The following is a 23,929-nucleotide window of genomic DNA, read 5'->3' as shown; positions in this document are numbered from 1 at the left end:
AGCACCTCGGGGACCCCCTGTGGGCACATCTGGGGACAAAGGCTGGTCCCCATGGGGTGGCAGGAGGGGAGGGTGGAGCTCTGGGTCACCCTCAGTGGGTGGGGTGTCCCCAAAGTGTCCCCAGGGAGGGGCTGGCAGTGCCACAGACCTGGGGGGCACCAGTGTCTCAAGGTGAAGGTGGTGGGTTCTGGACTGAGGAGGGGGTGTGAGTGACCCAGTGGTGGCCCTGGGGACAGCCTGGCAGCCACCACTGCTGGGGACATCCCACCATGGCCACCAGCCCCAGGGACAGCCCATGTGACTGCAACCCTGGGGCCACCAGTGTTGGGGACAAGCCCACTGTGGCCACCACAGCCTGGGACACCTCCCTGCCATGGCCACCACCTTGGGGAGGGTCACCTCGCTGTGGCCACCAGGGTCCTGTCTCAGTGGGTGCCACCTCCAGGGACACAGCTCTGCATCACCCACCAGCTCTGGGGACACCTCACCATGGTGGTTATCAGCTCTGGGGACAGGGCACCAGGGCCACCAGCTCCAGGGACCTGTCACCACGCTTGGCCCCTCACCATGGCCACAGCTCTGGGGATGTGTCACCCCCCATGGCCACCAGCTCTGGGGACACCCCACCATGGCCACAGCTCTGGGGATGTGTCACCCCCCATGGCCACCAGCTCTGGGGATGTGTCACCCCCCATGGCCACCAGCTCTGGGGACACCCCACCATGGGCATCACCTCCAGGGACCTGTCACCCCACAGGGGGGCGTCCCCTCCTGTCCCACTCACCTCCCCAGCACTGGGATTTCAGGGTCACCTGCGGGAGTGGAAGGTCCCACTGTCACCACAGGCTCCTGTGAGGGGGGACCCCCCACTGGGGGGGCAGCAGGGACCCCCAGGGTCACTGTGGGTGTGACACCACCTGGGGACATCCCTGAGGCGCTGCCTCCACTTACCTGGGAAGGAGTTTGGTGGTGATGGGGGGAAGAAAAGTGTGTGTGGGGTCCAAGTTTGTCTCTTTTTTTTTTCAGTGTTTATTAAAAACAAAAAAATCAGGAAAAGGGGGGGTGGGGCTGTGTGTTTTTTTCCTTTTTTTTCTTTTCTTAAAAAGACTGTGGTGGCTGTTGGGGTGGGACCTTACCTGCCGGGGGGAGCCCCCCCCAATCCTCTGCTAAGGGGCCCCCAGCCCAGCCCAGCGTGGGGGGCTGTGAGTGGGGGGCGACGCCGCCTCCGCACCCCCCTCCCGTCCCCACCCCCCTTTGGAGGGGCCCAACCCCCCCGGGGGCCCCCCATCCCAGCTGGGGGAGGGGGACACACGTTAAGGCAACCGTCCTGCTTCGCCCTGGGGGGGCTTGGGGGGGACGTGGGGACCCCCCTCCCTGCCGGAGAAGAGGGGGTGACCCCCCGAACTGGGGGGGCTCTAAGAGCTACGGGCTATTTACACACCCCGGGGGCAGGGGGGGCACCCCGGGGCCGGGTTGTGCTCACAAGTGTCTCCCCCATCCCGGGGCCACGCGGGGGGTTCGGGGGGGTCCCGTGCGGGGTCTGGGGGACCCATGGAGGGTCTGGGGCCCCCCCGGCTCAGGAGTCCTTGAGCATGTTGATGCGGGCGTAGATCTTGAGCGCGGGGCCCAGTTTGATGTTCATGGTGCTCATCAGATGGTCCTCCTTGAGCAGCAGCAGCGCCTGCCCATCGATCTCCTGCGCCCGGAACTCCTCGGCGATCTCCTGACAGCCTGAACCGCCAGAACACCATCAGGGGTCAGCCCACCCAGAACTGAATGGATGGGCTGGCAGGGAGCAAATGCACCCCAAAAATACATGGATGGGGGTGGCAGGGGGTAAATGCACCCCAAAAATGGATGGATGGGGCTGGCAGGGAGCAAATGCACCCCAAAAATGGATGGATGGATGGGGGTGGCAGGGAGGAAATGCACCCCAAAAATGGATGGATGGGGGTGGCAGGGAGGAAATGCACCCCAAAAATGGATGGATGGATGGGGGTGGCAGGGAGGAAATGCACCCCAAAGATAAATGGATGGGGCTGGCAGGGAGTAAATACACCCCAAAAATGGATGGATGGGGGTGGCAGGGAGGAAATGCACCCCAAAAATGGATGGATGGGGGTGGCAGGGAGTAAATGCACCCCAAAAATGGATGGATGGGGCTGGCAGGGAGTAAATGCACCCCAAAAATGGATGGATGGTGTTAGCTGGGAATAAATCCACCCCCAAAAATATATGGATGGAGTTTACAGGGACTAAATGCACACCAGAAATGGATGGATGGGGGTGGCAGGGAGGAAATGCACCCCAAAAATGGATGGATGGGGCTGGCAGGGAGTAAATGCACCCCAAAAGTATATGGATGGTGTTAGCTGGGAGTAAATGCACCCCAAAAATGGATGGATGGGGGTTGGCAGGGAGTAAATGCACCCCAAAAATCTATGGATGGTGTTAGCTGGGAATAAATCCACCCCCAAAAATCTATGGATGGAGTTTACAGGGAGTAAATGCACACCAGAAATGTTTAGAGTGGTTACCAGTGTGTAAATTTCCACCAAAAATACATGTATGGGGTTAGCAGGGAGTAAATCCCCCCCAGTAAATATTTATAGTTACCTGTGTGTAAATACCTCCAAAAATATATTTATGGGGTTATTGCTGTGTAAAAACCCCACCCAAAAATATGTTTAGGGGGTTACCAGCGAGTAAATCCCACCCAAAAACATGTTCATGGAGTTATCCATGAGTACATCCCCCCAACACACATTTAGGGGGTTATCCCAAACCCCCCCAATACATTCTTTATGGAGCTATCAATGAGTAAAACCCCCCAAAATACTTACGGGGTTGGGGCTCTTCCTGAGCAATTCCCCTCAAAATCCACATTCCTGGGGTTCCCTGAGCAGATCCCATCCCATCCCATCCCATCCCATCCCATTCCCATTCCTGGGGTTCTCCCTGAGCAGATCCCATCTCATCCCCATTCCTGGGGCTCTCCCTGAGCAGATCCCATCCCATCCCATTCCCATTCCTGGGGTTCTCCCTGAGCAGATCCCATCCCATCCCATTCCCATTCCTGGGGTTCTCCTTGAGCAGATCCCATCACATCCCATCCCCATTCCTGGGGTTCCCTGAGCAGATCCCATCCCATCCCATCCCATCCCATCCCCATTCCTGGGGTTCTCCCTGAGCAGATCCCATCCCATCCGATTCCCATTCCTGGGGTTCTCCCTGAGCAGATCCCATCCCATCCCATCCCCATTCCTGGGGCTCTCCCTGAGCAGATCCCATCCCATCCCATCCCATCCCATCCCATCCCATCCCATCCCCATTCCTGGGGCTCTCCCTGCGCAGATCCCATCCCATCCCATTCCCATTCCTGGGGTTCCCTGAGCAGATCCCATCCCATCCCATCCCCATTCCTGGGGTTCCCTGAGCAGATCCCATCCCATCCCATCCCATCCCATCCCCATTCCTGGGGTTCTCCCTGAGCAGATCCCATCCCATCCCCATTCCTGGGGCTCTCCCTGAGCAGATCCCACCCCGCGGCTCACCGGGCAGGGACCGGATGAACTCGTACACGTCCTCCACGTTCCACTTGCTGGGCTCGCTGGGCAGGAAGCGGTGGCCGAGCCCGGGCAGGTCCCGGCCGTGCACATCGGGCAGCTCCACCATGTCCCGCAGCTCCAGGTCCCGCTCCCCCTGCCGGCGCCGGGACGTGGACGAGCTGGCGGAGATGGGCGACAGCGGCTCCTCGTAGCTGGAATTGTCGGAGCAGCGGCTGGAATCCTCCTGGCTGTGGTTGAGCTGCAACGACACCGACCCCGCTGGGACACACCCGGGGCCGCGGGGGCAGCACCGGCCCCAGAGTGCCCCAAAATGGGGACAGACCCCGACCCACCCTGTGACCCCCAAAATGGGGACAAATCCCGGCCTCAGTGCCCACCCCGTGACCCCAAAAACCGGAACAAACCCCAGCCCCAGAACCCACCCGTGTCCCCAAAACGGGGACAAACCTGGCTTTGGTGCTGATCCATGTCTCCAAAAATGGGGACAAACTCTCACCTCACATCCCACCTGTCTCTGAAACCTGGGAACAAACCCCTGTCCCAGTGCCCCAAACCAAGGACAACTCATGGCCTCAGAGCCCATCCCGTATCCCCCCAATCTGGGACAAATCCTTGCCTTGGTGTCCATCCTGTGCCTGAAATTTGGGGACAAACACCCACCCCAGTGCCCCAAATCAGGGATAAACCCTGGCCTTGGTGCCCACCCTATGACCCCAGAAATGGGGACAAACCTGCAGGCTCGGTGGCCCCCCATGTGCCCCCTCACCTGTTTCTTGCTGTCCTTGCCCAGCGGGGGGAGGGTCCCTTTGCAGCTGCGGCGCCGCCCGTGGGGGGGCCCCCCCGGTTTCTGCAGTTTGGTGCGGTCCGGGTGGAACAAACCCACCCTCTTGGTGCAGCCCACGTTGTACCTGCGGGGGGGGCAGCTCAGGGGGGCCCGCAGATGGGCAGGGGGTTGGGGTGACTTCCACCCCACTGGGGGTTTGGGGAGTTACCTCTACTCAGCTTGGGGGGGCAGTTGGATTTTGGGGTTATCCACCCACCCAGGAAGGGGAGCTCTCAGTGCCATTTTGGGGTTACTCCCATCCCACCAGGTGGGTTTTGGGGTGTGGTGCTGTGGATTTTGGGGGTACCTCTATGCTGATGGGTGAATTTTGGGGTTCTATCCCACCAGGTCGATTTTTGGGGTTCCCCCTATTTTGAGGCAAGGAGGGGCAGGTGGATTTTGGGGGCACCTGTTGGGAGGGGATGGGGTGGATTTTGCAGGTACCCCCACCCTATTTAGGCTGTTGGGTGGGTTTTGGGGTTACCCCCACCTGCCAGGCGTGTTGTGCAGGTTTGGAGGTTACTCCCACCCCACTGGGGAGCTTGGGTGGGTTTTGGGGTTACCTCTATCCTACTGGGAAGGGTGTTGGGAGGATTTTGGGGTTATCCCCACCCACCAGAGGGATGTTGGATGGATCTGGAAATTATCCCCACTCCTCAGGGTTAGGGTTGGGTGGGTTCTGGAGTTCCTCCCACCAGGTGAGTTTTGGGGTTACTCTCACCCCTCAGGGGGGTGCTGGGTGGGTTCTGGGGTTACTTTCACCCCTTAGGGGTTGCTGGGTGGGTTCTGGGGTTACTCTCACCCCTCAGGGGGGTGCTGGGTGGGTTCTGGGGTTACTCTCACCCCTCAGGGGGCTGCTGGGTGGGTTCTGGGGTTACTCTCACCCCTCAGGGTGTTGCTGGGTGGGTTCTGGGGTTACTTTCACCCCTTAGGGGTTGCTGGGTGGGTTCTGGGGTTACTCTCACCCCTCAGGGTGTTGCTGGGTGGGTTCTGGGGTTACTTTCACCCCTCAGGGGGGTGCTGGGTGGGTTCTGGGGTTACTCTCACCCCTCAGGGGGGTGCTGGGTGGGTTCTGGGGTTACTCTCACCCCTCAGGGGGGTGCTGGGTGGGTTCTGGGGTTACTCTCACCCCTCAGGGGGGTGCTGGGTGGGTTCTGGAGTTACTCTCACCCCTCAGGGGGGCTGCTGGGTGGGTTCTGGGGTTACTCTCACCCCTCAGGGGGGTGCTGGGTGGGTTCTGGGGTTACTCTCATCCCTCAGGGGGGTGCTGGGTGGGTTCTGGGGTTACTCTCACCCCTCAGGGTGGTGCTGGGTGGGTTCTGGGGTTACTCTCACCCCTCAGGGGGCTGCTGGGTGGGTTCTGGGGTTACCTCTTGGCACAGGCCATGGAGCAGAAGCGCTTGGAGCGCTTGAACTTGTAAGCGAAGTCGACGCGGCCGCAGAGCTCACACTTCAGCTTGGGGGGGTTCCCCTCCTCTTTGGATTCTGGGGGGCGTGGGGGGACACCCAGAGAGAGAAACCAGCCAGCTCAGCCCCCCTGCCCCCCGAGGGGAGCCCTGGGGGCCGCTCCAGGGGGGATTTGGGCGCTACCTTGCAGGTAGGGCTCCTCCATGTCCGAGTCGGTGGTGGTCGTGTTGTCCTGCGGCGGGAGCTTGTCCGGGAGCAGCTCCTGCGCATACTGTTTGTGCAGGGCCCCCACCAGCAGCGACGAGCGCCCCACCTGCCACACCACGGCACCCATGGGGGGCTGCCCCTGCACCCCCAGAGCCGGGGGGAAGCCACCCAACCTTCCCAATCCAGGAGGGCAGGGGATGCAGTGCCAGGAATGGCTCAGCCTCTCCCAGGGGATGATGTGGGTGTGGATTTGGGGGGGGGCACAATTGTCTGGGTGCTCAATTCCCAACCCTCTAAACTCGGAAGACCCCCCCCCCTGCACCTCCAGAGCCCGGGGACACCCCCCCTGCACCCCCAGAGCCGGGGGGAAGCCACCCAACCTTCCCAATCCAAGAGGGAGGGCAGGGGATGCAGTACCAGGAATGGCTCAGCCCCTCCTGGGGGATGATGTGAGTGAGGATTTAGGGGTGGTCACAATTGTCTGGGTGCTCCATTCCCAAGCCCCTAAACTTGGTAGACCCCCCCCCAGAGCCAGGGGGAATCCACCCAACCTTCCCAATCCAGGAGTGAGAGCAAGGGATGTGGTACCAGGAATGGCTCAGCCCCTCCCGAGGGATGATATGAATGAGGATTTGGGGGTTCACAATTGCCTGGGTGCTCCATTCCCAACCCCTCATATCCAGGAGCAAGGATAGGGAAAGGGGGAATGGTTCTGCCCCTTCCTGGGTGCCCCATTCCCAACCCCTGAACTCGGGAGACTCCCCCAGTCCAGGAATGAGAGCTGGGAATGCAGCACTGGGAATGGCTCAGCCCCTCCCAGGGGATGATGATCTGAGGGAGGATTTGGGGGTTCACAGTTGTCCGGGTGCCCCCTTCCTTCCCAATCCCCAAATCCAGGAAAGGCAGCAGGTACTTTACCAGAAACAGTTCTGCCCTTTCCCAGGAGATAATGGGGGTGTGAATTTGGGGGTCCACAATTGTCTGGGTGCCCCATTCCCAAGGCCCCGAATCCAGGTGCCCCCTTCCCAATCACCCAAATCCAGGAACAGGACAGGGAAAGGGGGATACATTACCAGGAATAGCTCTGCCCCTTCCTGGTTGATAATGTGGGCAAGGATTTGGGGTCCAGCAATTATCTGGATACCCCATTCCCAACCCTCCAAATCCAGAAGCAAACATAGGGAGAGGGGAATACTTTCCCTGGAATGATTCTGACCCTTCCTGGATCCCCCATTCCCAACTCCCCCAAACAAATGGACAGAGGGAGGGAGAGGGGGATACATAAATGGGAAAAGCTCCACCCTCTCCCAAGGGATGGAAATGTGGCTGAGGATTTGGGGGTTCACCATTGCTTGGGTGCTCCATTCCCAACTCCCCAAATCAAGGAGCATCCCTCTCTCACCCAGAAATCCAGGAATTAGCATATGGAGAAGGGAATACATTATTGGGTACAGCTCTGCCTCTTCTTGGATAATGAAGAACTCAGCAAGATGGGCCAAGATTTGGGGCTCACAATTGCCTGGGAGCCCCAATCCCAACCCCTCAAATCCAGGAATTTACTTCCCAACCCCCAAATCCAGGAAGGACAGCAGACAGAACAGTTCCACCCCCTCCCAGGAGATGGGAACATGGGGGTGGATTTTGGGGTTCACAGCTGTCTGGGGGCCCCATTCCCAAACACCCAACCCCAGGAACATGAACAGGGATAGAGAGAGAAGTTACCAGGAAAGGTCTGGCCTCTTTCCTGGTGCCCATTTCCAATCCCTCCAACCCATCCAATGCCCCAGCCCTGAATACCTGGCTGGAAATTGGGATACATTACCAGGAACAGCTCAGCCCTTTCCTGAGTGACAAACCCACTGATAACACAGGGGAGAATTTGGGGTTTTGAGATGGTTTGGGTGCCCCATTTCCAACTCCTCAAACCCCAGGAACCCCTTTCCAACCCCCAAACCCTGGAATACAATCTGGAGAGTGGGATACATTACTGGGAACAAACAGCTCAGCCCTTCCCTGGATGACAAAAGCTCTCGATAGCACAGGAGAATTTGAGGGTTCAAGATCATGTGGGTACCCCACTGCCAACCTCCCACATGCAGGAGCCCCTTCCCAATGCCCCAAATAGAGGGATAAGAGTATGGATTGTTGGATACATCCTCGGGAACGGCTGAGACCTTTTCTGGATGATGAACCCCTCGGTACCACAGGGGGATTAGAGGGTTCAGGATGGGCTGGGAGCCCCATTCCCCACCCCGCAGAATCCAGGAACGCCTTCCCAACCCCCGCACCGAGCGATAAGCGGGTGGATTGGTGGGAAATCACCGGGAACAGCTCAGCCCTCCCCCGGATGACAAACACCTCGGTAACACGGGGGAGGATTTGGGGGTTCAGGCCGGTCTGGGAGCCCCAATCCCGCCCCGGGAGCCCCTTTCCCACCCCCGCAGCCCCGGGATACGTTACCGGGAAGGGCTCGGCGCCCTCCTGGATGACGAAGCCCTCGATGACGTGGGTGAGGATCTGGGGTTTCACGATGGCCTGGGGCGGTTTGTTCTCACCATTGTGGGGGGCGGCGCCGGCGACAGTGGCGGCAGCGCTGCCGGAGCCCGAGGTCATCCCGGGAATGCGGGGCTGCGCATGGAGGCGCTCGGGGGGCTCTGGGGACACGGGGGGGCCCCCGGGCCGGGTCAGGTGACGCTGACGCGGGGCTGTGATTTCCATACAGCTGGGCCGGGCGGCAGCTGCGCCGCTCCCGGGGCCCGGCGGGGGCCGGGCGGGCACACGGACCCCCCGGCACCCCCAGCGCGGCCCCGGCGGGGCTCCGGCACCCCGAGAGGCCCCGACGTGCCCCCGAAACCCCCCATCGGGCCCGGGGAGGCCCCACCGCCCCCGCGAAGCCGCGATGTGTCCCAGAGAGCCCCGAGCCCCCGCAGGAAGGCCCCGGCAAGGCCCGACGTTCCCCGGTCCGGCCCCAACATCCCCCCCCACGCCCCGTTAGGCCCAGGCCCGGCCCGGCCGCCCCGGAGGCCCCCCCGCCCGCGGGTCCCGCGCAGGCCCGGCCGCCCCAGCACCTTTGTCCGGCGGCGGCTCCCGCTGCCCGCCCCTCCCTCGCCGGGGCCGCGGGGCCGGGCCGGGCCGGGGGCGGATACGGAAGTGAGGTCAGCGGCGCCGCCACCGCCCCGGGCCGGGCCCGCGCTCACTCACCGTGCGCTCAGCGGGTCGGGGGGCCCATGGCGGGGGCGCGGGCGGAGCGGCGGGAGCGGCCCCGGGAACGCTCCGGGAGCGGGGCCGGGGCCGAGCGGGGACAAAGGCGGCGGCGGCGGCGGGGCCAGCGCCGGCCACGCCCCCGAGCCCCGCGCCCATTGGCCAGCGCCCCCGCGCGCGCCCGGGGGCGGGGCCTCGAGGCGAGACCACGCCTTCCTATTGGCCCCCGACGGAGGGGGCGGAGTCTCGGCCCCCATGGGGCGTGGCTACAGACCGAGGCTCGGCCCCGTGGGCCCACGGGGCCGAGCCTCGGTCTGTGGCCACGCCCCCTGGTTGGAAGAGGGGCGTGGCAGAGCACTGGCCCCGCCCCCAGACCGGTCTGTGGTACACTGGCGCCCCCTCGCGGCCGCCCGGCCCCTTCCCCCGTGTCACTCGCGGGTGACAGCGCGGACACGCGGGGGGCTGATGGACCCCCACGGACACGCGGGGGGCTGAGGGACCTCCACGGACACGCGGGGGGCTGAGGGACCCCACGGACACGCGGGGGGCTGAGGGACCCCACGGACACGCGGGGGGCTCAGGGACCCCCACGGACACGCGGGGACTGAGGGACCCCCACGGACACGCGGGAGGCTCAGGGACCCCCATGGACACGTGGGAGGCTCAGGGACCCCCACAGACACGCGGGGGGCTGAGGGACCCCCACGGACATGCGGGGGCTGAAGGGCCTCCATGGACACGCGGGGCCTCAGGGACCCCCACAGACACGCGGGGACTGAGGGACCCCACGGACATGCGGGAGGCTCAGGGACCCCCACGGACACGCGGGGGGCTGAGGGACCCCACGGACACGCGGGGCGCTCAGGGACCCCACGGACACACGGGGGGCTCAGGGACCCCACGGACATGCGGGGGGCTCAGAGACCCCCACGGACACGCAGGGCGCTCAGGGACCCCCACGGACACGTGGGGGGCTCAGGGACCCCACGGACACGCGGGGCGCTCAGGGACCCCCACGGACACGCGGGGGCTGAAGGACCTCCATGGACACGCGGGGCCTCAGGGACCCCCACGGACACGCGGGGGACTCAGGGACCCCCATGGACATGTGGGAGGCTCAGGGACCCCCACGGACACGCAGGGGTCTGAGGGACCTCCACAGACACACGGGAGGCTGAGGGACCCCCACGGACACGCGGGGGACTCAGGGACCCCACGGACACGCGGGGGGCTGAGGGACCCACGGACACGCGGGGGCTGAGGGTCCCCCACGGAAACGCGGGGGGCTCAAGGACCCCCACGGACACGCGGGGGCTGGAGGACCTCCATGGACACGCGAGGCCTCAGGGACCCCACGGACACGCAGGGGCTGAGGGACCCCACAGACACGCAGGGCCTCAGGGGCCCCCACGGAAACGCGGGGGGCTCAGGGACCCCACGGACACGCGGGGGGCTCAGGGACCCCACAGACACGCGGGGGGCTGAGGGTCCCCACGGACACACAGTGGCTCAGGTACCCCACGGACACGTGGGGGCTGAGGGACCCCACGGATTGTGGCCGTGCCTCAGAGCCCGTGCTGCGGTCACAGCCGCCGTGGGGCGGTGGTGGCGGCGCTTACCATGCGCGGGGGGCCGCTCGACCTCGGGGGCGTTGGGGCCCGGGGGCGCGGCGGGCGGTGCCAGCGCGGGGGGCTGAGGCGGGGCGGCCGGCGGGCTCTCGGCGCTCCTCGGTGCGGGCAGCGGGTCCCGGCGGGCGCCCTCGGGGACACCGAGCGGGGGCTGCGGCGGCGGGACACGGGTGGGCACGTCAGGGGAGGGCAGTGGTGTGGGGGTCAGGTGTGCACAGGGGTGTGCGGGACAGGTGTGCACAGGTGTGTGCAGGGCAGGTGTGCATAGGGGTGTGTGGGGCAGGTGTGCATAGGGGTGTGTGGGGTCAGGTGTGCACAGGGGTGTGGGGGTCAGGTGTGCACAGGGGTGTGCAGGGCAGGTCAGGTGTGCACAGGTGTGTGGGGTCAGGTGTGCACAGGGGTGTGCGGGGCAGGTGTGCACAGGGGTGTGCGGGGCAGGTGTGCACAGGGGTGGGCAGGTCAGGGGAGGGCAGGGATGTGCGGGGTCAGGTGTGCACAGGGGTGTGTGGGGGCAGGTGTGCACAGGGGTGTGCAGGGCAGGTCAGGTGTGCTCAGGGGTGTGTGGGGTCAGGTGTGCACAGGGGTGTGTGGGGTCAGGTGTGCACAGGGGTGTGCAGGGCAGGTCAGGTGTGCACAGGGGTGTGCGGGGCAGGTGTGCACAGGGGTGTGCAGGTCAGGGGAGGGCAGGGGTGTGCGGGGTCAGGTGTGCACAGGGGTGTGCGGGGGCAGGTGTGCACAGGGGTGTGCGGGTCAGGTGTGCACAGGGGTGTGAGGGGCAGGTGGGCACAGGGGTGTGCGGGGTCAGGTCAGGGGAGGGCAGGGGTGTGCGGGGTCAGGTGTGCACAGGGGTGTGTGGGGCAGGTCAGGTGTGCACAGGTGTGTGGGGTCAGGTGTGCACAGGGGTGTGCAGGGCAGGTCAGGTGTGCACAGGGGTGTGTGGGGTCAGGTGTGCACAGGTGTGTGGGGGTCAGGTGTGCACAGGTGTGTGGGGTCAGGTGTGCACAGGGGTGTGCAGGGCAGGTCAGGTGTGCACAGGGGTGTGTGGGGTCAGGTGTGCACAGGGGTGTGCGGGGCAGGTGTGCACAGGGGTGGGCAGGTCAGGGGAGGGCAGGGATGTGCGGGGTCAGGTGTGCACAGGGGTGTGTGGGGGCAGGTGTGCACAGGGGTGTGCAGGGCAGGTCAGGTGTGCTCAGGGGTGTGTGGGGTCAGGTGTGCACAGGGGTGTGCGGGGTCAGGTCAGGTGTGCACAGGGGTGTGTGGGGTCAGGTGTGCACAGGGGTGTGCAGGGCAGGTCAGGTGTGCACAGGGGTGTGAGGGGCAGGTGTGCACAGGGGTGTGCAGGGCAGGTCAGGTGTGCACAGGGGTGTGAGGGGCAGGTGTGCACAGGGGTGTGCGGGGTCAGGTGTGCACAGGGGTGTGCAGGGCAGGTCAGGGGAGGGCAGGGGTGTGCGGGGTCAGGTGTGCACAGGGGTGTGCGGGGCAGGTGTGGGTGGCACATGGGCGTGCACATGCATGGCTGGAGCGCGCACACGCGTGTGCCTGGGGCACGCATGCATGTGAACACATACATGTCTCATACACACACACACGCTCTGGCATTCACGTTGCACATGGAGGCAGGGCACATGTGTGGATGGGACAAGTGCACACACGTGGAGCACATGTGCACACAGGTCAGGCAAATACACCTACATATGTGTGCATGGAGCAGGTACACACATGTATCTGGCACACAGGTGCACAAACATGCATGGAGACAGTGCACACGTGTGTGGATGTGACACAAGTGTGCACACATATGGAGCACATGTGCACACATGTTAGGCAAATACATCTACATGTGTGCATGTGACACAAGTGTGTACATATGTGGAGCAGACACACGGATCAAGCATGTGCACAAGTATCTGCACACGTGTGCATGGAGCAGGTACACACATGTACCTGGCACACAGGTACACACAGGTGTGCATGGAGGTGGCACAAGTGTGCACACACATCAGACACAAGGACCAAGCACAGGCACACATGCACAGATCACATGCACACACATGTGATCAAAGAGGCCAACCTGTGCACACACATGTGCATGGAGCAGGTACACACATGCACAGGTCAGGTACACATGTGCACACCTGTGCACACGTGTGGCTCACACACCTGTGCAGGGATAGGGCCCACCCACCCCCTGTGCCCATGTCAAGTACACACATGCACACACACACGTGTGCACAATCACACACCTGCACACACACACACGTGCACACACCTGTCCACCCAACCCCCCCCATTCCCACCCCAGTGCCCCCATCCCTCCTCCTCTCCCTGCCCCTCTGGGGGTGTTTGGGGGCCCTTCTGCAGAGGGGTTTGGGTGGCCCCTCACCATGGGGGCTTTAGCGGGGGTTTGGGGACCCTTCACTGCAGGTGCTTGGGGGGCTTGGGGGGCCCTCTCTGTGGGTACCTGGGGGCTTCTCACCATGGGGATCTGGCCCCTCACTGTGGGGATTTGGGAACCCCTCACCTCAGGGGTTTGGGGGGTCGCTTGGGCCCCCCCTCCCCCATGGGGGTTTGGGGGACTCCTCCTTGTGAGGATTTGGTGTGGGGGGTTTACGAAGATCCTTCCCCACGGGGGTTTGTGATGGGGAGGTTTGGGTGTGCCCGTCCCCACGGGGTTTGGGGTGGGTGTGGGGGCCCATCCCTGGGGATTTGGGGTGGGTGTTGGCGGCCCCTCCCCGGGGGTTTGGGGTGGATGTGGGGGCCTCTCCCTGCAGGGTGGGTTTTGGGGGCCCCTCCCCGGGGGTTTGGGGTGGGTGTGGGGGGGCCCTCCCCGGGGGTTTGGGGTGGGTGTGGGGGGCCCCTCCCGGCAGGGTTTGGGGTGGGTGTGGGGGGCCCCTCCCGGCAGGGTTTGGGGTGGGTGTGGGGGCCCTTCCCTGAGGATTTGGGGTGGGTGTGGGGGCCTCTCCCTGCAGGGTGGGTGTTGGGGGCCCCTCCCCGGGGGTTTGGGGTGGGTGTGGGGGCCTCTCCCTGCAGGGTTTGGGGTGGGTGTTGGGGGCCCCTCCCCGAGGGTTTGGGGTGGGTGTGGGGGCCCCTCCCCGGGGGTTTGGGGTGGGTGTTGGGGCCCCTCCCTGCAGGGTTTGGGGTGGGTGTGGGGGGCCCCTCACCGTGGGACCGGTGGGCTGCAGCTGCAGGATGACGGCCGAGGCGTGCTGGAACTTGCGGGGGGCAGCGTGGCAGGCGGGGTGCCCGTTGGGGGGACCCCCCTCGCCCCCCACTGCCTGCGGGACCCCCGTTTTGGGCTGGGGGGCTGGGCCGGGGCTGGCGGGGGGCAGGGGCTGGAGCTGGGGGGCAGCAGGGGGTGCCTGGGGGGGCTGCCCGCGGGGGCCCAGCTGTTGCTGCTGCTGCTGGATCACAAACTGCTGCTGCGGCTGCTGCTGCTGCTGTGGCTGCACCGGCTTTGGCGGCTGCTGCAGGAACTGGGGGGTCTGCAGTGGGGCGTAGGCTGCAGGGACAGCAGGGGGACACGGACCCCCCTCGTCACCCCTGGGCACCTCAGCCCCAGGGGCCCCACCCCCGGGATGCCCCTCCCCGCGGCTGCTGCTCCCTCTGCCCCTGTTCACTGCGGTGCCTGCGGACACCCGGCCCCGCCAGGGTCGCTGCTGCTGCTGCAGGAGGGGCTCAGCCTGCCCCCGGGGGGAGTTGTCCCACTTTTTGGGAGCCACACCAGCACAGCACCCTCAGGCTCCAACACCCTTCCTGCCTCAAGTCCCCTGGCACGGCTCACCCCACAGACCCTGGGATACGATGGGTGCTGAGCCCCACTGAGGCAGGGCCCCTCCCCAGGTGGGGAGGGACCCACGAGGTCCCAACCACAGGCAGGGTGACAATGGACAGCAAACACCAGGGTGGCCATCGCTGGCTCAGAGCAAATGCCCTGTGGGCTGTGCCCACCCTGCCCTGGTGTCTGAGCACCCCGGGTGGGGGTGATGCTCCTCAAATGGGTACCAGGGGTGCTGGTCCCATGCACAGGCAAGAGAACCATCCTCAGGTTTCAGTGACCCTCCTGTGCCCCCCCAGCACCCAGGGGTGCTCCCCGGCACAGCCCTTACCTGGGGTGACGAGCGGTGTGGGCAGCGGGGGCGGCGGCGCGGGCCAGGGGGTGGGCGCGGGCCTCGGGCCCCTCAGCCTTTTTGAGGTGCTCGGCGGGGGGCTCGGGCGGGGGACCCCGGGGGGCCCCGGCCCGGGGAGGGGCACCCCCGGGGGGCTTCATGGCCAGGGCGGGGAGGTGGGGGCCGGTGGGGCGCAGGGCCAGGCTGTGCACCTGCAACGGCAGCACGTCAAGGGGGCCTGAGGCGGGCTGGGGGCGGGTGGGCTCACCTGGGGGCAGGTGGGGTCACCTGGGGGCAGGTGGGTGGGCTCACCTGGGGCTGGGGGGGGCAGATGGGCTTACCTGGGGGGCTGGGAGCGTGTGGGCTTACCTGGGGGGTGGTGGGTGGGCTCACCTGGGGGCTGGGGGCAGGTAGACTCACCTGGGGGGCGGTGGGTGGGCTCACCTGGGGGCTGGGGGGCTCACCCAGGGGTTAGTAGATGGGCTCACCTGGGGGGTGGTGGGTGGGCTCACCCGGAGGGTGGGGATGGGTGGGCTCACCTGGAGGCTGGGTAGGCTCACCTGGGGGCTGGGTGGGCTCACCTGGGGGGTGGCGGGGGCCGGCGCGGCCGGAGGGGCCTGCGCAGGGGCTGGCGCGGGGCTCTCAGGCCGGACGGCGCTCACGGGGCCTGTGGGCGTGAAGATGAGCTGGGGGCAGAGAGAGGGGGTGTGAACCCTCACGGCAGGGCTGCACCCCGTGTGTGACCCCCCTGCCTGTCCCTGCAGGGCTGCACCCCGTGTGTGACCCCCTGTGTGTCCCTGCAGGGCTGCACCCCGTGTGTGACCCCCCTGCCTGTCCCTGCAGGGCTGCACCCCGTGTGTGACCCCCTGTGTTTCCCTGCAGGGCTGCACCCCATGTGTGACCCCCTGCATGTCCCTGCAGGGCTGCACCCCGTGTGTGACCCCCTGTGTGTTCCTATAGGGTGGCACCTCACAGGTGACTCCTCTCCATTTCCCTACAGGGCTGCACCCCGTGAGTGACCCCCTCTGTGTCCCTAACAGGGTACGTCCCACGTGTGACCCTCCTCTGTGTCCCTACAGAGTGGCACCTTATGGGTGACCCCCCTCTGTGTCCCTACAGGGTGCACCCCATGTATGATCCCCCCTCCTCACTCCATATCCCTGTGGGGTGGCACAAGTGTGTTCCACCAATGGTACAGGGGGCATGAGAACACCACAGGGTCTGGGCACCCCCAGGGTGGTGGGGGGCACCTACAGGGTCCCGACATCTCCCACCCATTCACAAAGGGAGAGCACCTGTTTGGGCCTCCCCTCAAGACGGGCCTGTGGGCACCCCCAGTGGGTTGGGGGGCACCCTGTATGGGGGCTGGTTCCCCTCAGAAGGGGGAAGACAGCCCATGAATTCTACACACCCCACAGCAGGGGTCCTGTGGGGTCCTCAGAGCCCTCAAAAGGGTGGGGGGCAGCCTGTGGACTCTGGGTCTGATGGGCATCCTATGGGCTCCTCACAATCTGAGCCCCACCCTATGGGTGCTGTGCACCCCACAGCAGGATGACAGGTGCCCCATGTATCCTGGGCACCCCACAGGTCCTGGGCACCCAACAGTGAGACAACAGCACCCAGCGGGGCTTGGTCATCCCACTGCAGGATGAGGGGCATCCATGGGTCCCACCCACCCCTCAGCAGGATGACAAACCTGCCACAAGTTCTGGGCACCCACAGCAGGATGATGGGCACCCCATGGCACCTACTGGGTCTGGGCACCCCATAATGGGATGATGGGCATCCAATGGGTCCTGGCCATCCCACTATGGGATGATGGGCCTCCCTTGTGCCCTGGGCACCCACTACGGGATGATGGACCCCCCATGAGTCCTGGGCACCCACAGCAGCAGGATGGACCTACCTATGAATCCTGGGCACCCAGAGACAGATGATGTGCACCCTGTGGGTCCCAGCTGCCTGCCATGAGGATGCCAAGCCCCATCCATGCCCCAGCCCCACCCCGGTGCTGAGGGGTGCCCCTTACCATCTGTGCCCGCAGGTACATCTGTGCCTGGCTGGCAGTGAGGGCAGGTGAGGCAGCGTTGCCCAGCAGCACCGCCTGCTGCGCGATGCCCGAGGCGCCAGGGCCCACGCTCTGTGCCCGGTTCAGCAGCTGCGCCGCTGCCGGCGACGTCGCCAGGTTGATCTGGAACGGGGCGTGGCGACAGGGTCAGGATGCTGGCACAGGTGGGTGCCCACGTGCCCGGCACTGCAGGGCTGGAGACTCACCGTGGGCTGCTGTGCCGGGGCGGGCTGGGCGCCGTTGCCCCCTGAAGAGCCGCTCTGCCGGTTGGCCGCCAAGCTCGCCTTGGGGAGAAGCCGAAAGGTGAGGGGAGCGCCGGGCCGGAGCACCCAGGGGTGCCCCCGGGGCGGCCGTACCTGCTGGACGGCAGCCAGGCTCTGGAGCTGGGCGCTGGTGAGGTGCTGCTGCTGCAGGGCGGCCGTCTGCAGCATGAGGTGCTGCTGCTGCGCCGCGTACATCTGCTGCAGGTACTGCGCCGCCGTGTTGGGCTGCCGGTGCAGCGCCTGCTGGATCACCTGCGGGCGAAGCGCAGCCCGGGCAGTGCCGGAGCCCCCAGAGCCCACCCCGACCCCCGCGTCCCCCGGGCCGTACCTGCACGGTCTGGCGGTCGGGGATGCCGCTGTACACGGAGATCTGGGGCCCGGGCGGGCGCGTGGCCGCGGTGCTGGCCGGGGTCGGGGCCGTCCCGCCGGAGCTGCTGGCGGGAGCCGGGGCTGGGAGCTGCTCGTTCTCCATGGCGGGGCCAGAGCGGGCTGGGGGCGCGGGTCAGGCTAGAGCTGCGGGGGTGAGAGGGTGAGAGGCAGCACCCCGCGGCTGGGGGAGGGTGGGGGGCACCGGGGTGCCACAGCGGGGGTGGCAGGTGAGAGGGGCACCCCCGGGCACCCCATGTCTGGGGGAGGGCCAGGGGGCCGGGACTGAGGAGGAGGGTGGGATGGGGAAGGACCGTGAGCGACCCTACGGCTCATCCTTCTCCACTAAAGTTGAGAGTCAGTGCCCTGGGAGATGGGGAATGGGATGCAGGACAGAGGGAAGGGAAGTACAGACGGAAGGATGGAAGGAAGAGAGATGGAGGTGAGCAGCTAGGGATGGATAGAGGGAGGAGAGGGATGAAGGGATGGACAGACAAAAGAAAATGAAGGAAGGAATTAGAAATGGGACAGATGAATGGAGAGAAGATGAAAGAAGGGGAGGAGGGAAGTAGGAAAGAGACAAAGGACAGACAGAAGGAAGTAGGTAGGACATGCAATGAAAGACCAAGGGAGAGATGGAAGTAGGAAAGGACTGAGGGAAGGACAGGTGGAATTAGGAAAAGGATGAAGGGAAGCATGGAAGGAGAGACAGAATAACAAAGAGGAGAAGGAAAGGGATGGCCAGAAGGATAGATACAAAGGGAGGGATGGATGGACAAAAGAAAGGAGAAAGAGATGGGAGGGCAGAGGGAAGGAGGGATGGGCAGAAGGAGTAAGGAAGGAAGAAAGGGATGAAGGACAGGGAGGGACAGATGGGAGGAAGGAGGGAGGGAAGGAAGGACGGACAGGGGGAGGGAGGGAAGGAGGGAAGGAGGGAAGGAGGGAAGGAGGGAAGGAGGGAAGGAGGGAAGGAGGGAAGGAGGGAAGGAGGGAAGGAGGGAAGGAGGGAAGGAGGGAAGGAGGGAAGGAGGGAAGGAGGGAAGGAGGGAAGGAGGGAGAGATGATGGAAGGAGGGAGAGATGGGTGGATGGATGGATGGATGGATGGATGGATGGATGGATGGAAAGACGAATAGAAGGAAAAAAGGCACTAAGGACAGAAGGGAAGGCTGGAAAGAAGAAGGGAAGGGAGGGACCAAGGGATGGAGGGAAAGACAGACAGACAGGAGGGAGGAAGTATGACAGATGGAAAGAGACAAAAGGAGGGAGAGATGGAAGAAAGGCTGGATGGGTGTAGAAAAGGGATGCAGGGATGCAAGGAAGGGCAGACAGAGGAAAGGGACGAGGGGAAAGGAGGGCAGGAGGAAGGGCAGACGGAAGGAGGAAGTTGCATGAATGGATGGCAGGAAGTGGATGGACAGTGGGATGGAAGGACAGGGGGTCAGTGCTGGGGGTGCTGCAGGGGGCTTTGTACCCAGCACTTCCATCATTGCCACCACTGTGGGGGCCACGAGGCTCCGTGGCCATAACAGCCCCCCACGGCCACTGCACTCCCACCCGTGTCACCTACACCTGCTGAGCCCCTGCAGTGCCACCACCACAGGTGTCACCGCAGCAGGACCAGGGACAACAAGGTGGGGCACTGCAGACCATGGACAGCAGCCACAGGGGTGGGCTTGCTGGCCATGGGGGGTGGTCCTGCCAGGCCACCCCAGCCACCCCCAGCCCTCAGTGGCCTGTGGGACCATGTCCCCTGAAGGTGCCACTGCCAAGGCACAGGCTGGGACATCCATGCACCCATGGGGGTGGCAGCACGTGTCCTCATCCCTGTGACATGTCCCACCCTTCAGTCTGTGTCCTGGCACGTGTCCACCATGAACTGGAGAGATTTTGGGCAGCACCTTCCCTGCTGAGCAGCCACAGAGCCCTTTTTTCCCTGCTGGTGGCACTGGGATGACATGGGGTCACAGAGCTGGCCGACAGAGGGACCGTGCCAAGCCCATCCAGAGCCAATCCCCCGGGATGGGCACAGCCCAGGAGAGCCCCTGCAGCTCCCACCCTCCCCACACCAGCCCCTCAGGGGATTTGGGGTGTCAGAGGGGACACCTCCCTTTTGATCCACAGGTGACAAAAGGAACCTGCTCCCCACCCCGGCCAGAAAAATATTAAAGCCACCCAAAATAACAAGAAGGGAAAATTTCAGGCACCCCCAGGACACACTGGGGTGGGGGGACATGGGAGATCCCACAGCTGGCACAGGGAGGAGTCACAGAGCTGGAAATCCTTGATCTGAGCCCAAAATAGGGGGGCAGAACAATGAGGGGGTGGGGAAATCTCGGCATGGGGGATGGAATGGGGGTACAGACAGGACAGAGGGTGGAATAGGGGACACACAGGGGGAATGTGGGACACACAGGGGGAATGTGGGACACACAGGGGGAATGTGGGACAGCAAACAGCAGGATATGATCTGGGGGGAGTCATATGGGGGTGCAGAGTAAGGGTGGGACAAGATGCTGGTAAGGGGTGGGAGAGCAGAGTGAGGGATCAGAGATAATGAAGGGGGGTCAGAAAGTAGCAGGGATTGGAAAATGATGGGACTGTGGGAATTGGAAGGGGGGGTACATGATGGGGAGTGGGGTAAGATGATGGGTGGTGGACAACACCAGTGGGGGTGGGATAAAGGAAGGGGGGCAGGTGTAATATGGGGGGCCAGAGGTAAGAACAGACACTGGAACAGGCTGGTGGGGGTGGGATACAGTGACAAAGGGGGTAAAATAAAAAGCAGGGATGAAAGATGATGGTGAAGGAGGGGATATGATTGTGGGGGGTGGGATATAATACACAGGGGGTCTGATAAAATAGTGAGAATTGGAATATGGGGGGTGGGCAATAATAATAAAAAGGGGGTGGGGACCAGAGCAGGGGGCACTGGAGGATGGGGATGGGGGGGAAGATGGGTGGGGGTGGGATGTACTGGGGGTAGGTGGGAAATGGGGGGTCAGAAAGGAGTGAGAGGGGTCAGACAGCATAGGGGGGGCAGCAGGGTGTGATTTGGGGGGAATGATCAGGGGGTTCCAAACAAAAGTGGGGTGCAGGACACTGGTGGGGGGTGGGACAGGATGGTGGGGGTGGGACAGGATGGTGGGGGGTGGGACAGGATGGTGGGGGGTGGGACAGGATGGTGGGGGGTGGGACAGGATGGTGGGGGTGGCCAACAGGAGGGGAGGGGTGGGATAGAAGAGAAGGGGTCAGAGATAATGGGGCAGTCAGATGGAATAGCAGGCATGGAAAATGATGGTGGGAGGGGGCAATAAGGGGGAGCAAAGGAAGAGGAAGGGGTAAAGACGATGGGGAGGGGGCAAAACAGTAGTGGAGGGGTTGGACAGAAGAGAGAGGGGTCAGATAAAACACAGGGGAGTCAGACACAATAGGGGGGTCAGAGGTAAGAGCAGACCCTGAAATATGATGGGGGGCTGGGCAATAATAATAAAAGTAATAATAAGGGGGTGCAGAAGCAGAGGAGGGGGCACAGGAGGATGGGGAGGGGGGAGACACAGGTGGGGGTGGGATGTACTGGGGTGGGTGGGAAATGGGGGGTCAGACAGGATGTGATATGGGGGAATGATAAGGGGGTGCAAAATAAAACAGGGGTGCAAGATGATGGTGGGGAGTGGAAAACATTAGTGGGGGTGGGATGGAAGAGGGGGGGGGTCAGGTATAATAAAGAGGGTCAGATAAAATAGAAGGAACTGAAACAGTGGTGAGGGTGGGAATAATAAGGGGGGGTGCAAAATTAGAAAAGGGGGTGCAAGTGGGGGGTGGGATATGATGGTGGGGGGTGGAAAACACCAGTGGGAGGGTGGGATAGAAGGGGGGTGGTCAGGTGAAATAGTAAGGCCTGGAATATTATGGTGGGGTGGGAATAATAATAAAGGGATGCAAAGGGAGGGGGGGAACACCAGTGAGGGGTGGGACAGAGGAGAGGGGGTCAGATACAATACTGGGGGGTCAGGGATGACAGCAGGCACTGGAATATGATGGTGGGAGTGGGCAATAATAGTAACAAGGGGGTGCAGAAGCAGACGAGGGAGTGCAAGGGATGGACAAAACACTAGTGGGACAGAAGTGAGGGGTCAGATACAATACTGGGGTCAGAAATAACAGCAGGCACTGGAATATAATGGGAGTGGTGGTCAATAATAGTGACCAGGGGGTGCAGAAGCAGAGGAGGGGGTGCAAGGGATGGAGGAAACACTGGTGAGAGGTGGGATAGAGAAGGGGCTGGGATACAATATTGGGGGATCAGACACAATACTGGGGAGTCAGATACAATACTGGGGAGTCAGACACAATACTGGGGGGTCAGACACAATACTGGGGGGTCAGACACAATACTGGGGTTCAGGTATAACAGCAGGCACTGGATTACAATGGTGGGGGGGGGGTGTGTCAGTAATAGTGACCAGGGGGTGCAGAAGCAGAGGAGGGGGTGCAAGGGGCTGGAGGAAACACTGGTGAGAGGTGGGATAGAGAAGGGGCTGGCATACAATATTGGGGGATCAGACAATACTGGGGAGTCAGACACACAATACTGGGGGGTCAGACACACAATACTGGGGGGTCAGACACACAATACTGGGGGGTCAGACACAATACTGGGGGATCAGACACAATACTGGGGGATCAGACAATACTGGGGGGTCAGACACACAATACTGGGGGGTCAGACACACAATACTGGGGGGTCAGACACACAATACTGGGGGGTGGGATACAATACTGGGGAGTCAGACACAACACTGGGGGGTCAGACACAACACTGGGGGGTCAGGGATAACAGCAGACACTGGAATATGATGGTGGGGGTGGGCAGTATCAGAATAATTAGGGGGTGCAGAAGCTGAGGAGGGGGTGCAAGGGACGGGAGAAACACGAGTGAGGGTGGGATAGAAGTAAGGGGTCAGATACAATACTGGGGGGTCAGACACACAATACTGGGGTTCAGGTATAACAGCAGGCACTGGATTACAATGGTGGGAGGGGTGGTCAGTAATAGTGACCAGGGGGTGCAGAAGCAGAGGAGGGGGTGCAAGGGGCTGGAGGAAACACTGGTGAGAGGTGGGATAGAGAAGAGGGTGGGATACAATACTGGGGGATCAGACAATACTGGGGAGTCAGATACAATGCTGGGGGATCAGACACAATACTGGGGGGTCAGACACAATATTGGGGGATCAGACACAATACTGGGGGGTCAGACACAATACTGGGGGGTCAGACACACAATACTGGGGGGTCAGACACAATACTGGGGGGTGGGATACAATATTGGGGGATCAGACAATACTGGGGAATCAGACACACAATACTGGGGAGTCAGACACAATACTAGGGAGTGGGATACAATATTGGGGGTCAGACACAACACTGGGGAGTCAGACACACAATACTGGGGAGTCAGACACAATACTGGGGGGGTCAGACACACAATACTGGGGGGTCAGATACAATACTGGGGAGTCAGATACAATACTGGGGGCCAGGGATAACAGCAGGCACTGGGCTATAACGGTGGGAGTGGGTGGTCAATGGTATTACCGGGGGGCGCAGGGCCGGGGCAGACTCGGGTGGGCCGCGGGGGCTGCGCGGGGTGTGGGGGGGGGTCGGCGGGGCCCGGGCGGGTACACTGAGGCACGGCGCGTGCGCATGCGCGGCCCCCCCCACCCCGGCCCGCGCCCCCCCGGCCCAGACAAAGCCGGCGGGCCCGCGGCCGCACGCGCCGTACCTGCGGGCCGCGCCGGGCCGGGCGGCGGCGGCGGCGGCGGGCGGGCGCTGCCATGGCCCGGGGGGCGCCGCGGGGTCCCGGGGCGGGGCTGGCGGGGGGTCCCGTGGCGGGGTCCCGGCGGGGCCGGGCCGGGCCCGCTCCCTCCTCCCTCCCTCAGGCGGCGGCGCGGCGGCGGCGCGAGGCCATCGCTCATTTGCATTCCTGCGCGCGTCACGTGGGCGCAGCGCGGCCAATCACCGCCCCGCCCGCCCCGCCGGCCACGCCCACCCGGCCCGCCAGCCCGCCGCTCGTGCTCGCCATGGCAACCAATGGGGCGGGGGGACGGGGGGGTCGCCATGGCAACGGGGCGGGGATGGGGGGGGGCGAGCGGGGGGGAGGGGGCGGGACCGGCGGGACGGGGGGACAGCGGGACAAGGGGACAGGGGGACAGCGGGACAGGAGGACAGGGGGACAGGGGGACAGGGAGACAGCGGGACAGGGGGACAGGGGGACAGGGGGACAGGG

The 23,929-nt window shown here is 63.7% G+C and overlaps 1 protein-coding gene across 1 annotated transcript; it reads right to left on the bottom strand.

The window, feature by feature from the left end:
- Window positions 1-1,011: 1,011 nt before the first annotated feature.
- Window positions 1,012-23,516, bottom strand: PHC2 (polyhomeotic homolog 2). Its single transcript, XM_071575696.1, is given in 16 exon segments — window positions 1,012-1,731; window positions 3,555-3,807; window positions 4,336-4,477; window positions 5,763-5,877; window positions 5,983-6,112; window positions 8,467-8,660; window positions 10,827-10,986; window positions 13,997-14,334; window positions 14,942-14,961; window positions 14,963-15,153; window positions 15,523-15,627; window positions 16,971-17,132; window positions 17,216-17,293; window positions 17,366-17,524; window positions 17,601-17,785; window positions 23,426-23,516. Coding segments are annotated over 15 exon segments (2,346 nt in total). The 5' UTR covers window positions 17,745-17,785; window positions 23,426-23,516; the 3' UTR covers window positions 1,012-1,576.
- Window positions 23,517-23,929: the final 413 nt, after the last annotated feature.

This window comes from Pithys albifrons, chromosome 22 (assembly GCF_047495875.1).
Source record: "Pithys albifrons albifrons isolate INPA30051 chromosome 22, PitAlb_v1, whole genome shotgun sequence".
In the NCBI taxonomy this organism is placed as follows: Eukaryota; Metazoa; Chordata; class Aves; order Passeriformes; family Thamnophilidae; genus Pithys; species Pithys albifrons.
This window is presented reverse-complemented; position numbering and strand designations above follow the sequence as displayed.